The sequence below is a fragment of the Mizuhopecten yessoensis genome, unplaced genomic scaffold (genome assembly GCF_002113885.1).
Source record: "Mizuhopecten yessoensis strain PY_sf001 unplaced genomic scaffold, ASM211388v2 scaffold10639, whole genome shotgun sequence".
NCBI classification, from domain to species: Eukaryota; Metazoa; Mollusca; class Bivalvia; order Pectinida; family Pectinidae; genus Mizuhopecten; species Mizuhopecten yessoensis.
This window is the reverse complement of record NW_018408647.1, coordinates 122,960-136,632: the sequence shown is the minus strand read 5'-3', so window position 1 is coordinate 136,632 and position 13,673 is coordinate 122,960. Positions and strand designations below refer to the sequence as shown.

At 37.8% G+C, this 13,673-nt stretch overlaps 2 protein-coding genes across 2 annotated transcripts in view; one reads left to right on the top strand and one right to left on the bottom strand.

Annotated features, from left to right (window-relative positions):
• LOC110461595 (LETM1 domain-containing protein 1-like) overlaps window positions 1-10,803 on the top strand; it is a 21,400-nt gene extending 10,597 nt beyond the window's left edge. The window contains exons 4-9 of the mRNA XM_021515134.1: window positions 990-1,069; window positions 2,075-2,264; window positions 5,892-6,002; window positions 7,363-7,497; window positions 7,978-8,074; window positions 9,040-10,803. Of these exons, the coding sequence (XP_021370809.1) occupies window positions 990-1,069; window positions 2,075-2,264; window positions 5,892-6,002; window positions 7,363-7,497; window positions 7,978-8,074; window positions 9,040-9,158 (732 nt within the window). The 3' untranslated portion in view covers window positions 9,159-10,803. The remainder of the gene's footprint in view (window positions 1-989; window positions 1,070-2,074; window positions 2,265-5,891; window positions 6,003-7,362; window positions 7,498-7,977; window positions 8,075-9,039) is intronic.
• A 1,462-nt stretch (window positions 10,804-12,265) lies between these two features.
• Window positions 12,266-13,673, bottom strand: part of LOC110461597 (myosin-3-like) — a 67,018-nt gene continuing 65,610 nt past the window's right edge. The window contains exon 29 of the mRNA XM_021515136.1: window positions 12,266-13,145. Coding sequence (XP_021370811.1) covers window positions 13,061-13,145 — 85 coding nt within the window. The 3' untranslated portion in view covers window positions 12,266-13,060. The remainder of the gene's footprint in view (window positions 13,146-13,673) is intronic.

Here is a 13,673-nt window from a genome sequence, read left to right as displayed (position 1 = left end):
GCCAGACCCACCATTTATACAAACTTTGTTCCCCTTCGCCCAAGGATGCTTCTGACCAAATATGGACCAAATCCTTTCATTCCTACAGAAGAAGAAGGATTTTAAAGAATAATTTGCTATATTTCCCCTATTGGGCCCCGCCCCTCAGGCACCTGGGGGCCAGATCCACGGTTTATACAAAATTGGTTCCCTTTCACCCAAGGATGCTTCAGACAAAATATGGAACAAATCCTTCCATTCCTACAGAAGAAGAAGGATTGTAAAGAATTTGCTATATTTCCCCTATTGGGCCCCGCCCCTCAGCCCCCAGGGGGCTAGACCCACCATTTATACAATCTTTGTTCCCCTTCCCCCAAGGATGCTTCAGACCAAATATGGAACAAATCCTTTTATTCCTACAGAAGAAGAAGGATTGTAAAGAATTTGCTATATTTCCCCTATTTGGCCCCGCCCCTCAGGCCCCTGGGGGGCCAGACCCACCATTTATACAAAATTGGTTCTTCTTCACCCAAGTATGCTCCACACCAAATTTTGTTAAAATCCGCTCAGTGGTTCATGACTAGTAGTGTAAAGTTGACAGACGACGGACGCAGGATGACGGACGACGGACGCTGCGGTATGGCATAAGCTCACCTTGGTCCTTCGGACCAGGTGAGCTAAAAATCGTTTACTTTCAGGAGCACAATATCAAAACATTCAAAACATATATCTAATTCTGTCGGAATGAAACAGGTACATTCATAGCATATTTGATTTTCTAAAGAGTGTTGTCTTTTTCTACCTTATTTGAGCGACGTGGTTGATATCTGGGAAATGTAATTTTGATTCCTGGGCTTTGTCTTTGGGAAAATATCATTTCAATTCTAGAGAAAAAAAGGCTTTACCCCAAATTATAAAAAATCACCGGCCTGTATATCATAGAATCTATCTATTTTTAAACCAAAATTGAAGTATTTGAAACTTACTAATTTTTAATAATTTATTTGCAGTTACCTCGGGAAATGAAGAAAGCAGCGCCATTAATCGTGCTGTGCGCTGCACCGATGGGATTTTTTTTTCTTCCAATGATGTAAGTGTTTATTATCTATTTTTTATTCTTCTTAATGGTCAAGTAGTTAAGGTGTTAGATCATCTACAATCACTAGCGCTCCATCACCGGGTCACAGGTTCAAGGCCTATGTGCGGCAGTTGCCAAGTACTGGTTGCGGGTCGGTGGCTTTTCTCTGGAAATTACAGTTTGCTTCTAACACCAAAACTGAGCATGATTTAAAAAAAGTATTTCGTTTGTGATATGTTATGTATTAAACATTGGAAACTGAAAAAAATGATAGAAAAATCACTGCTCATGTTAATGTTGTTTTAGAAGGTAGTGTACATTTGTCTGAAGTCTCAGTCACAAAACTTCATTATTCAACTCAAGAGGCCCAATTGGCCTGAATCGCTCACCCGGTACTAATCTTACACTTGTAATCTTAAAAGTGGACTAAAATACAACTACAGGCAGAATATCAGTGTTTGATTAATAAGGTTCTATTAAAAGATTTAAACATATGATGCCTGTGACCTTGAATGTCGAACAAGGACATTAGGTTGAACAGAGTTTATATAGTCTTCCAACCCAGCATGCTTCTAGCAAAATATCATTACCCTGGACTTTTTGGTTATACAGAACAAATCATTTAAAGATTTAAACATATATTGACCACTGACCTTGAATATGGGCGAAGGTCATTCATTTGAACCAACTTGGTAGCCCTTCATCCCAGGATGTTACTGGCAAAATATCATCACCCTAGGCCTCTTGGTTATTCAGAAGAAGTTGTTTAAAGATTTTAACATATTTGACCCCTGTGACCTTGAAAATGGATGAAGGTCATTTATTTGAACAAACTTGGTAGCCCTTCATCACAGCATATTACTGACCAAATATCATCACCCTAGGCCCTTTGGTAGGTGAGCTAACAATAAATGATCAGTTTCCCAAGAAAAGGGCTATAATATCTTAGTAACCTATGAAATAAAGATGTTTACAGAAGACCTTTACAAACAAATAGCTGATGTTTTCCTATTCTAGGTTTATGTTCCCTAAGTACACTCTATCAAGCCACTTCCTAACGGACCAGCAGCTACGGGAGGTGAACACCAGGAAACTCTACTGGAGACTGCATTGCTTTCCTAATGTGATGGACTGTCTAAAGATACAGATCAGATTGATATCCGACCAACAGGAAGCTTATAACGCACTCAAGTCTATCATTATAAAGGTATGAAGAAAACACCTCAAAGTATATCATTATAAAGGTATGAACAAAACACCCCCAAGTATATCATTATAAAGGTATAAACAAAACACCCCCAAGTATATCATTATAAAGGTATAAACAAAACACCCCCAAGTCTATCATTATAAAGGTATGAAGAAAACACCTCAAAGTATATCATTATAAAGGTATAAACAAAACACCCCCAAGTCTCTCATTATAAAGTTATGAACAAAATACCTCAAAGCATATCATTATATAGGTATGAACAAAACGCCCCCCAAGTCTCTCATTATAAAGTTATGAACAAAATACCTCAAAGCATATCATTATATAGGTATGAACAAAACGCCCCCCAAGTCTCTCATTATAAAGTTATGAACAAAATACCTCAAAGTATATCATTATAAAGGTATGAACAAAACACCCCCCAAGTCTCTCATTATAAAGTTATGAACAAAATACCGCAAAGTATATCATTATAAAGTTATGAACAAAATACCCCAAAATATCTCATTATAAAGGTATGAAGAAAACGCCCCCCAAGTCTCTCATTATAAAGTTATTAACAAAATACCTCAAAATCTCTCATTATAAAGGTATAACAAAAAAACACCAGTGATGATAATGGCATCAATATATTAATCTTTTCTGAAAAGAAAATCATACCTTGCAGGATTTTTATGAAAATAATAATAAAGATGAAATAAATAAACTTCAATCAACAAGTGTGTTTTGCATGTCCAGTATTTAGGGAGCGTAGACCCGCACACAAACCCTGGACTTCTGATGGTTATACTCTTGCTGTGAGAGTGTTCTGCATGTCCAGTATTTAGGGAGCCTAGACCCGCACACAAACCCTGGACTTCTGATGGTTATACTCTTGCTGTGAGAGTGTTCTGCATGTCCAGTATTTAGGGAGCCTAGACCCGCACACAAACCCTGGACTTCTGATGGTTATACTCTTGCTGTGAGAGTGTTCTGCATGTCCAGTATTTAGGGAGCCTAGACCCGCACACAAACCCTGGACTTCTGATGGTTATACTCTTGCTGTGAGAGTGTTCTGCATGTCCAGTATTTAGGGAGCGTAGACCCGCACACAAACCCTGGACTTCTGATGGTTATACTCTTGCTGTGAGAGTGTTCTGCATGTCCAGTATTTAGGGAGCCTAGACCCGCACACAAACCCTGGACTTCTGATGGTTATACTCTTGCTGTGAGAGTGTTCTGCATGTCCAGTATTTAGGGAGCGTAGACCCGCACACAAACCCTGGACTTCTGATGGTTATACTCTTGCTGTGAGAGTGTTCTGCATGTCCAGTATTTAGGGAGCCTAGACCCGCACACAAACCCTGGACTTCTGATGGTTATACTCTTGCTGTGAGAGTGTTCTGCATGTCCAGTATTTAGGGAGCCTAGACCCGCACACAAACCCTGGACTTCTGATGGTTATACTCTTGCTGTGAGAGTGTTCTGCATGTCCAGTATTTAGGGAGCCTAGACCCGCACACAAACCCTGGACTTCTGATGGTTATACTCTTGCTGTGAGAGTGTTCTGCATGTCCAGTATTTAGGGAGCCTAGACCCGCACACAAACCCTGGACTTCTGATGGTTATACTCTTGCTGTGAGAGTGTTCTGCATGTCCAGTATTTAGGGAGCCTAGACCCGCACACAAACCCTGGACTTCTGATGGTTATACTCTTGCTGTGAGAGTGTTCTGCATGTCCAGTATTTAGGGAGCCTAGACCCGCACACAAACCCTGGACTTCTGATGGTTATACTCTTGCTGTGAGAGTGTTCTGCATGTCCAGTATTTAGGGAGCCTAGACCCGCACACAAACCCTGGACTTCTGATGGTTATACTCTTGCTGTGAGAGTGTTCTGCATGTCCAGTATTTAGGGAGCCTAGACCCGCACACAAACCCTGGACTTCTGATGGTTATACTCTTGCTGTGAGAGTGTTCTGCATGTCCAGTATTTAGGGAGCCTAGACCCGCACACAAACCCTGGACTTCTGATGGTTATACTCTTGCTGTGAGAGTGTTCTGCATGTCCAGTATTTAGGGAGCCTAGACCCGCACACAAACCCTGGACTTCTGATGGTTATACTCTTGCTGTGAGAGTGTTCTGCATGTCCAGTATTTAGGGAGCCTAGACCCGCACACAAACCCTGGACTTCTGATGGTTATACTCTTGCTGTGAGAGTGTTCTGCATGTCCAGTATTTAGGGAGCCTAGACCCGCACACAAACCCTGGACTTCTGATGGTTATACTCTTGCTGTGAGAGTGTTCTGCATGTCCAGTATTTAGGGAGCCTAGACCCGCACACAAACCCTGGACTTCTGATGGTTATACTCTTGCTGTGAGAGTGTTCTGCATGTCCAGTATTTAGGGAGCCTAGACCTGCACACAAACCCTGGACTTCTGATGGTTATACTCTTGCTGTGAGAGTGTTCTGCATGTCCAGTATTTAGGGAGCCTAGACCTGCACACAAACCCTGGACTTCTGATGGTTATACTCTTGCTGTGAGAGTGTTCTGCATGTCCAGTATTTAGGGAGCCTAGACCTGCACACAAACCCTGGACTTCTGATGGTTATACTCTTGCTGTGAGAGTGTTCTGCATGTCCAGTATTTAGGGAGCGTAGACCTGCACACAAACCCTGGACTTCTGATGGTTATACTCTTGCTGTATCTGATTGAGCTATCTGGTCAACAGAAGTGTACGTGCCCACATGTGCTATAGTTATATTGAAACGAAAGTTAATGAGAGGTTACTGTATATAGCGAAAATGTCAGTGCAGTGGGGTACAGGGATCTATAAATTATGGAAAATATATTTATCACATAATGTACTGTGTTATCAAGTGAATATATATTTTTTGCATATTAACCCATGTAATATGACCAATCAGCCCTGTGTTTAATTGTAAGTTTCAATTGTTTCCATTGTGACGTCACGCCTAGGACAAGTACATGACGTTACAGACTTAGGCACTGGGTCAAAATGGCAGCTTTTACATTTCAAGGATGCATGAAAATTGCTGTTTTACACTCATAAATGCCACAAATCTTAATTATGTGATAACAAGGATCTCACACTCGTTTTCATTTCAAATGAAATTTATGAAACTTGTCATGAATTTTTCATTATAGCTCGCCAGAGACTCGCTAAATTGAAAAATTCTTAAGACTCGTTTCGTAAATCTCATTTGAAATGAAAACTCATGTAAGATCCTATTCTGTCTCTGCGTATTGCAGAGTTATCTTCTCTTGAGAGCAGGAATTGATTGTTACATCATTGGTTCGTGTAAGAAAATTACGTCGTTTGATGATGTTACTCTCACAAACAAATGACGTAACAATCAATACCTGCTCTCAAGAGAAGATAACTCTGCAATACGCAAAGACGGAATATGTACATGTCAAAAAAAGGTGAAATGGCAGTAATAACTTCCATAATTTTAGCAAGTCTGATAAACTATAGGAGCGGACAAGGTGATGATTCTTATAAAGGCAAAAATGAGGAAATTTGTATATTAACACAAACATGAATCAACATTTCCACATGATTTGTAACAAATGTCTTGAAACTTTTCAACTGATTTTATATTTTGTTAATTTTGCAGACTGAAGAAGGTTGTGAAATATATGCGTTTGAAATTGTACCAACTGCACGAGGATTTTCTATTGACCACTCTGAGAACAGTTTTTGGAACACAAGATCAAAGCTTTACTCGGTAAAGTATGACTTCTGATTTTCTCATTTCAGATTCCACTCCACACTAAAATACACAAACTTTTGATTTTTATTTCCATATAAGAAGCCAGGGGCCTTTTCGTTTATCCAGAACAACCGGTACGTCCGTTTTTAAACATAACATTTTCGGGTTTAAATCCTGGCGGACCTGCAAAAGTTTGTGCAGGCCCTGCAACTTGGCTTTGTTAAGGCTCACCTGAAAACAGCATCAGATTACTGGGTCCAACCTTATTTAATAAACGAACAACTGTGGTCCAACCGGTTCAACTGTTTGGATCGCAATAAACGAAAACAGCCCCTGCGTGTTTGATGAAGGCCTAATCTACACACAAAAATAATGATCATAGTGTTCTTCATTTACCCGAGTACTTATATAGTGAAGGAATTGGTCACTCACTATTCACCCTACTAAGTCTGTAGACTGGAGTAGGTATTAAACAAAGCGTAGCCAAATTGATTTGTCAATTCATACACTTATAACAAATAAAAGTACATAAGGTTATAGCATAGTTGAACCTACAGCGATTTATTGCTAGGTATATACACAAAATGTACTTTACATCTTAGTGTACTTAATGCTTTACTGGTCATTTTTCTGTTTCACAATAAGGTGATCAGAGTACATATAGGGCTAGACAGAGAAATGTCATACATAGACATTTTACTGATAGTGCTATACAAGCTTTTAAACAAACTTTTCTTACAAACGTGACGAAAATGTTTTGAAATTTACTGAAACGAGGCTAAGAGTAAGTTTGAAATTTAGCAAAATCTGTGCATATTAAATAAGCATACTACACTGTCATTGGTCAACAGTTTCCACACAATAACTTAAATCAAATATGACTCGCAATGTTTTTAATTGAATCCATTAAGTTGTGTGATGGGAGTATATTTAATTGAATCCATTAAGTTGTGTGATGGGAATATATCATTCTGCCCCTGTTGTTTGTACTTCCGGTACTGTAAAATCATAAATATTTCGTGGGTAACAAAAAAACGCAAAATTAAAACCCCACGAAAACATAAATTTGGTATGATATAGATAGGGGAAAATCAGAAATCAGCAACATATGATATCCTTGAAACAGGCTAGTATATGAAAACCACAAAATTTTAACCCCACGAAAATAAATGATTCAACAGTATTATCACTCCACAGACTGAGTTTCCTATTTGTCGTACACAAAATTTTGTACTGATGTTCAAAACACAGATATTTTGTTTGTGTTTCAATCAGCTTTTCTGTTATTTAATTTGTACAGTTTTACAGGATTTATTGCCCTTTAGTGCACTGCTCTAGAGACCTCATTTATAAAATTAATTATTTTCCTTTCCAGTGGCAGTTGGCAAATTCGTTTGGAATGGGCAGGAACCGTATGAAGGTGTACAACCAGATCATGGCAGTGCACTACACAGATATGTGTATAGTGAAGGAAGGCTTAGATGCTCTTACAGACAGGGAACTACAAACGGTACGTAGCCGTTGTCTATTAGGTCCAATTTAGAGTTTAAGACCATTCTCATAGGAAGGAGAATGTTTGCTTTTCCTACATCCTTTATTTATTGGTTTGTGTTTACAGTCTATCAAGTGATTTTGATGACGGCATACACAAAGTACTAATTATATTCACAAAAAAGGTCACCTGTTGCACTTAAACGATTGTCAGCAACCATGTCGTTTGACATTGCAATTGAGAGCATTATGCTAGATCGAAGAACATGATATAGAAACTATGGACGACTATTAAAGATCTAGACATGGTCTTATTGCAAGTGTCATTATTTGAGAGATTAAATGGAAATCTCATCTCAGAAGTTTATTTGTGTCCGAGCACACACAAAGGGGATTAAAACACTGCATTGGATTGATAGACATGAAAGTTTACAAGCGTGCTGTACTTAATTTTGTTCCAAAACTTGTCATGTTATTTGTGACATTGCACTGTTTACAGGCATGTTATGTGCGAGGGTTGAATGCTGATGGTCTGACACGGGAGGAGCAGGAGGATTTCATGAAGGAGTGGCTTGAGGTTAGCCTACATACTAATAGTAAGTATACCACTATCTAATAGTAAGTATACCACTATCTAATAAGTAAGTATACCACTATCTAATAGTTAGTATACCACTATCTAATAAGTAAGTATACCACTATCTAATAAGTAAGTATACCACTATCTAATAGTAAGTATACCACTATCTAATAGTAAGTATACACCTACTTCTAATAATAAGTTTACCGCTACCAGCTTTTTAGGTGAAGTGAGTCACTTTTGTCTGTCATCATCTTCTGTAAACAATCTTGAAATTCCAAGGGTTCGCTGTGGATATGCAGATCTTCTCTAAACACATGCAATATGTCATGATAAAACTGAAGGATAACCTCCCTTTTGGTTGGGGTTGCATGGGGGAGGGAGGATATGATGTACCAGGTATTCCGTCTTTTCGTATCTCAGAATTATCTGCTCTTGTGAGCAGGTATTGATTGTTACGTCATTAGTTTGTGTGAGAAAACTATGTCGTTTTCTCAAAAATTGACGACGTTACTCTCACAAACCAATGACGTAACAATCAATACCTGCTCACAAGAGCAGATAACTCTGCAATATGAAAAACGGAATATCATGTCTGTCCTTTCCCCTAATGATTCTTTGTTATGACTAACAGATTTTCTACAATGTTTATATGAAGGTCTGGGTATGACAATACCTTGGATGACCTCATATTTCACTTTCAGGATTTCAAGGTTTTACAGACGTTTTCTAGCTTTTCATAATTGTTTTAAAACAAATCAAGTTTCATTAAATAAACACAACAGAATTCGAATGTACCAGTATTTTGTTGTGACATTAAATTTGCCGTCATGTTCAAGGGGGAAAACGATACATGCAAAATTTTCATTCTACACTAAAAGAGATATCATTTGGTATGTTCTCTGTTAATGCCTTAAACATGCCAAAGTAAATGTCGAATATAAATGCGCAATTAATTTCAAAATACTTTTCAATTTACAGGTGCAAATATAAATATGCTTCTGCACACCATGGTGTTTCTAAATTACGATGCTCCAACAAATGTGAAAATCATGCCAAGATGGTTTTGGAAGAAGAGGCTAAGGATATCGGAGCACTGATGTTTAGAATGAACTAAGAAAAATACTTAAGTGAACAACCTGTCTGAGAATCCAGATTCAGTAATATGTTCTGGCTGACTACTGTGACACCAGCATATCTGATGTAAACCGATGCTATAGGGCGTCACAACAAGATGTCGACAAATCTGCTTAACAGAACGCCGTGAGACAGTGGATCCTTGTAACTACTGCATTACTGTATACGGGGAAACTTTCGCCCAGTTAAATATTGGCCTTTCGCTGGTAAATCTATTTCCTTCCAGGGTAAATTTCACCCTTCACATGTCACTACTATATAGGGTAATATTCACTGTCATGATAAATTCGCCCTTAATGCAGAGGATGAAAATGGCGAAAATTGAACTCCGGCGAACATTTCCTGGTATACAGTATTGTTTCTGGGAATATAACTTCCTGTATGTCCAAATCTTATTTTTTTTCAAACGAGGAATTGTGACTGAAAAGTATTTAAGTACTAAATAATTGTGCATTTTTTGACGAAGGGTTTGTAAGTTGTGAGGTTGACACTGAATGCCTGTATTAGACTGGTGTTCAAATGATATATAAGTGTTAGAAAATGCAAATTGAAAAACACCAACAAAGTATTCCCTGTAGTAAATTCTGATATTACGTCTTTGCGTATTGCAGAGGTATCTTCTCTTGTGAGCAGGTATTGATTGTTACGTCATAGGTTTATGTGAGAAAATTATGTTGTTTTCTCAAAAATTGATCACGTTACCCTCTCAAACTAATGACGTAACAATCAATACCTACTCACAAGAGAAGATAACTCTGTAATACGAAAAGACAGAATAGTGCATGCAGATTGCTTGTGAGGATTGATTTTTTAATTGAATACGTTGATGCTCAGATATATTTGTAAGAGAAATATTCTTTAATTTGTGCTTTCTGACTTTCAATTGACATATTAACAAATCACCAAGAAAATCAAAGTACATAAGCCACAACTCTGATAACATATAGACTTTAAGTGTGTTCTATGTTATCTTCAAATAAAGAAAAAACAATTAAAACTTATTGAAATTAAAAAAAATATATATATATAGAAAATAGGAATTGGACTAATATATAAACAAAGCTAAAAATTCTTCAAGGTACCTTTAAATTGGAATTGAACAGCATTTTACAATGTTCATGCAGGTATGAATGCAAGCTAATTACGTACTTATTTCACGAAGCCTATGGAGTATATGTAATGTACACAACTCGCATTCATACCGGCATGAACATGGAAAAGTGTCATTCAATATGTGTATTTGTATTTTCAATTTATAAAGTTATGAATGAATTAAATATAAATGTTCCTGAATATTTGCAGCATTGAAGTGTCCGTCATGTTCAAAATGATCCCATTGCATTCATAACCAAATGAATGCAGTTTCTTTGGGTAGTGTTTATAGAGAGACTAATAGTGGAGCTGTAAATACAATTGTATGTTATGTACAATGAATATGTCTTATATCATTCTGCCAAGATGTTATAGGAAGTTCATGACAGAGACACGAGTTAACGAGAGAGTGAAAATGAGAGTGAAATATGGGATGAAAACATCCCGTGGATGAGGTGTTCATGAAGATTTGTGTGATATTTGAGCTGTTACCGAGTAAACCTCTGTAAAACTTGCCATCTCTAGTTTGTCTTTTTTTCTGTTATCTAGTTTTAAGGATCCCTGCCCCACTGCCCTGTGTTTTTTCTGTTATCTAGTTTTAAGGATCCCTGCCGCACTGTTTTTTTCTATATACAGTAACTTCAGTTTTGATGTAACTGTAACACAGTTTGGCTAGACCACTTCTGTTGACCAGGTATCTTAATCGGTTAGAACGATATGTATTATAACAATCTGAAGTCCAGGGTTCGGTCTGGGCCTGCTGGATTTTTATTACACTCAGATCACTGTTGCAGATATATCTTTTGTTTATTTCTAACAAAAGTCCAGCAAGGTATTGTTTGCTTTTCAGAAATGATTTATCTAAGCTATAGTTGTACCGAAAAAAAGGTTTCCAATACTTAGTTACAGTTTCCAGGAGTGGTACGAGGATCCTTAAGCTCTTAATATTGATTTGATAGTAAGTCTCAGAATCAGTGTCCCGTAGCTAGTATTCCACTCAGTAGATCCTGTATACATTTGCCAGTTAGTCACAGGAAAGATCCACACAACAAAACGTCCACTGCTATATAGCAGTTTGACCTTTGACTTTGTTGTATGACCTTGACTTTGTGTGGACATCTAAAGCGTGACAAAAGTATGAATCATCACAATATAACCTCAATGAGTACGGAGAAACAGCAGTTTGACTTTTAACCTTGACCTATGACCTTGTATATGTTACATAGGTAACCCAAGGGTGACCAGTGAAAGAAATGACAACTTTCACTACAGTACCTAGAAACAGTAGTTAGGGAAGTCGTATATAGTATGCAGGTATCACTGAAATTTCAGTTTTTTTTGTATTTAAGTTGTTGACAAAGTTTCATGCTAATTCAAAGTAATTTTTATAGTAAATTGATTGCATAGAAACAAAACGTTCAATGACAGGTGGATGAAAGTTGGACCATAACCTGACCCACTGACAGCAAGCATATAACAAGTTGGTGACCCAGACATAATTATGGTACTGTATAGCGCTTTAAATTTGCGGCGTCAATATTTCGCAGTGAAGTATTCAAAAAATATTTGCGGGGGCTACATTTCGCTGTGCACCCGAATCCCATGTGTAGTGCAAAGTATTTTGAATGTCATCATTTAAGGGTTAAATTACAACCCCCCCCNCCCACTCCACACGGCGTTGTCTCACAACAAGTATGGAGCTCTGTCACTGAACAACATGAAATGAAGTCTGAAATAGTAACGGGCACAGAAAGGATTCAAATGGATACAACATAGATCAGGATGACTTTTCTTCAGTGAGAAAAAAGAAAGGGCAGGAGCCAGAAAATGTTCAGCAAAGAGTACTGATCTACAGAATTTGATAAAGGTATGTTTTCCATTCCAGATTGCTTCAAGTCTTAAATAAATGACCTGAAACTGAGCTCAAATGATAGTTCAGATTTTTGAAATATTTCAAGAATAACAAGAGATTGTTGTTGGTTCCTTTTGACTTTTATGTTTTTGTCTTGAATTGATACAATCCATATACTGCACAGACTAAAACAAAACAGGTAGTATCAGTGAACACAATCAACCAACACATTCTGGTGTAATGAGAGAAGTAAGGTACAGGTGTTATCTTTACTGGCATTTACTGCTGTCTGGTGTAATGAGAGAAGTAAGGTACAGGTGTTATCTTTACTGACATTTACTGCTGTCTGGTGTAATGAGTGAAGTAAGGTACAGGTGTTATCTTTACTGACATTTACTGCTGTCTGGTGTAATGAGTGAAGTAAGGTACAGGTGTTATCTTTACTGACATTTACTGCTGTCTGGTGTAATGAGTGAAGTAAGGTACAGGTGTTATCTTTACTGACATTTACTACTGTCTGGTGTAATGAGTGAAGTAAGGTACAGGTGTTATCTTTACTGACATTTACTGCTGTCTGGACATCACATTGCCTTACTGCTGTCTGATCGTACAAGTCACCATTGGTACTGCATAAACTACAAAATAACTGGTGGCCACATGTAGAATGACCGTGAACTCATTGTCAGTGGGTGTAATGTGTGCTGAATGATGAATGTCCGACTCCTCCAGTCACGTAGGGTTGATGAAATGGCCCATTATTCCTCAATGTGAGGTTTGCCCAGAGTTGCACTACAAGGTTTGGAAGAGTTGACCCTATTCCTTCAGGGACGTCAGACAAACAGCACCATCCTACTCCTACAGGCAATCAGACAAACTGCACCATCCTATTACTTCAGGGACGTCAAGACAAACTGCACCATCCTATTCCTGAATCTGCATCTCCTTCGTGATATAATAATTCTGACTCTGAGCCAAGGGGAACATTCCACGTTTCTCCTTCAGTTTTCTGCAAATAAAAAAAACTCTATGATACAAATATAAAAGAATTAATTCGTTCCTTGATTTTTTTTATTACCTGGGTAGAAATCAATGTAAGCTTTGCATGACGTTTACAAAAAAAACCACCAAAAAACCAGGATGCTGTTCCAGAAATGATGAAATGGACGGGGTTGAGGGTTGTTGTTCAAAAATATTTGTTAATGAGCAAATAATAATATTGTCGAGGCTCATGGTGATCAAAATGTGCCTAATTGCTAACCCCTGTAAAATTTTGGGAATACCGTACAGCAGGACAATTCCGCAGGTACGATATTTTCACGATTTTGCGGGTCAATAACGTGATCAACAAAATATGATCCGTAATGTCGTCAGGAAATAGGGAGTATGTGGTTGTCACAATGTATATACATCAAGAGTAATATAATACGATGTTTGAAAATAGATTGTATCACACATCTAATACTTTTGTTGAAGATTTACACTAACTGGTTGTCCCTCAATGCGTTGTAATAAAGCCTATTCATTCGACTATTTG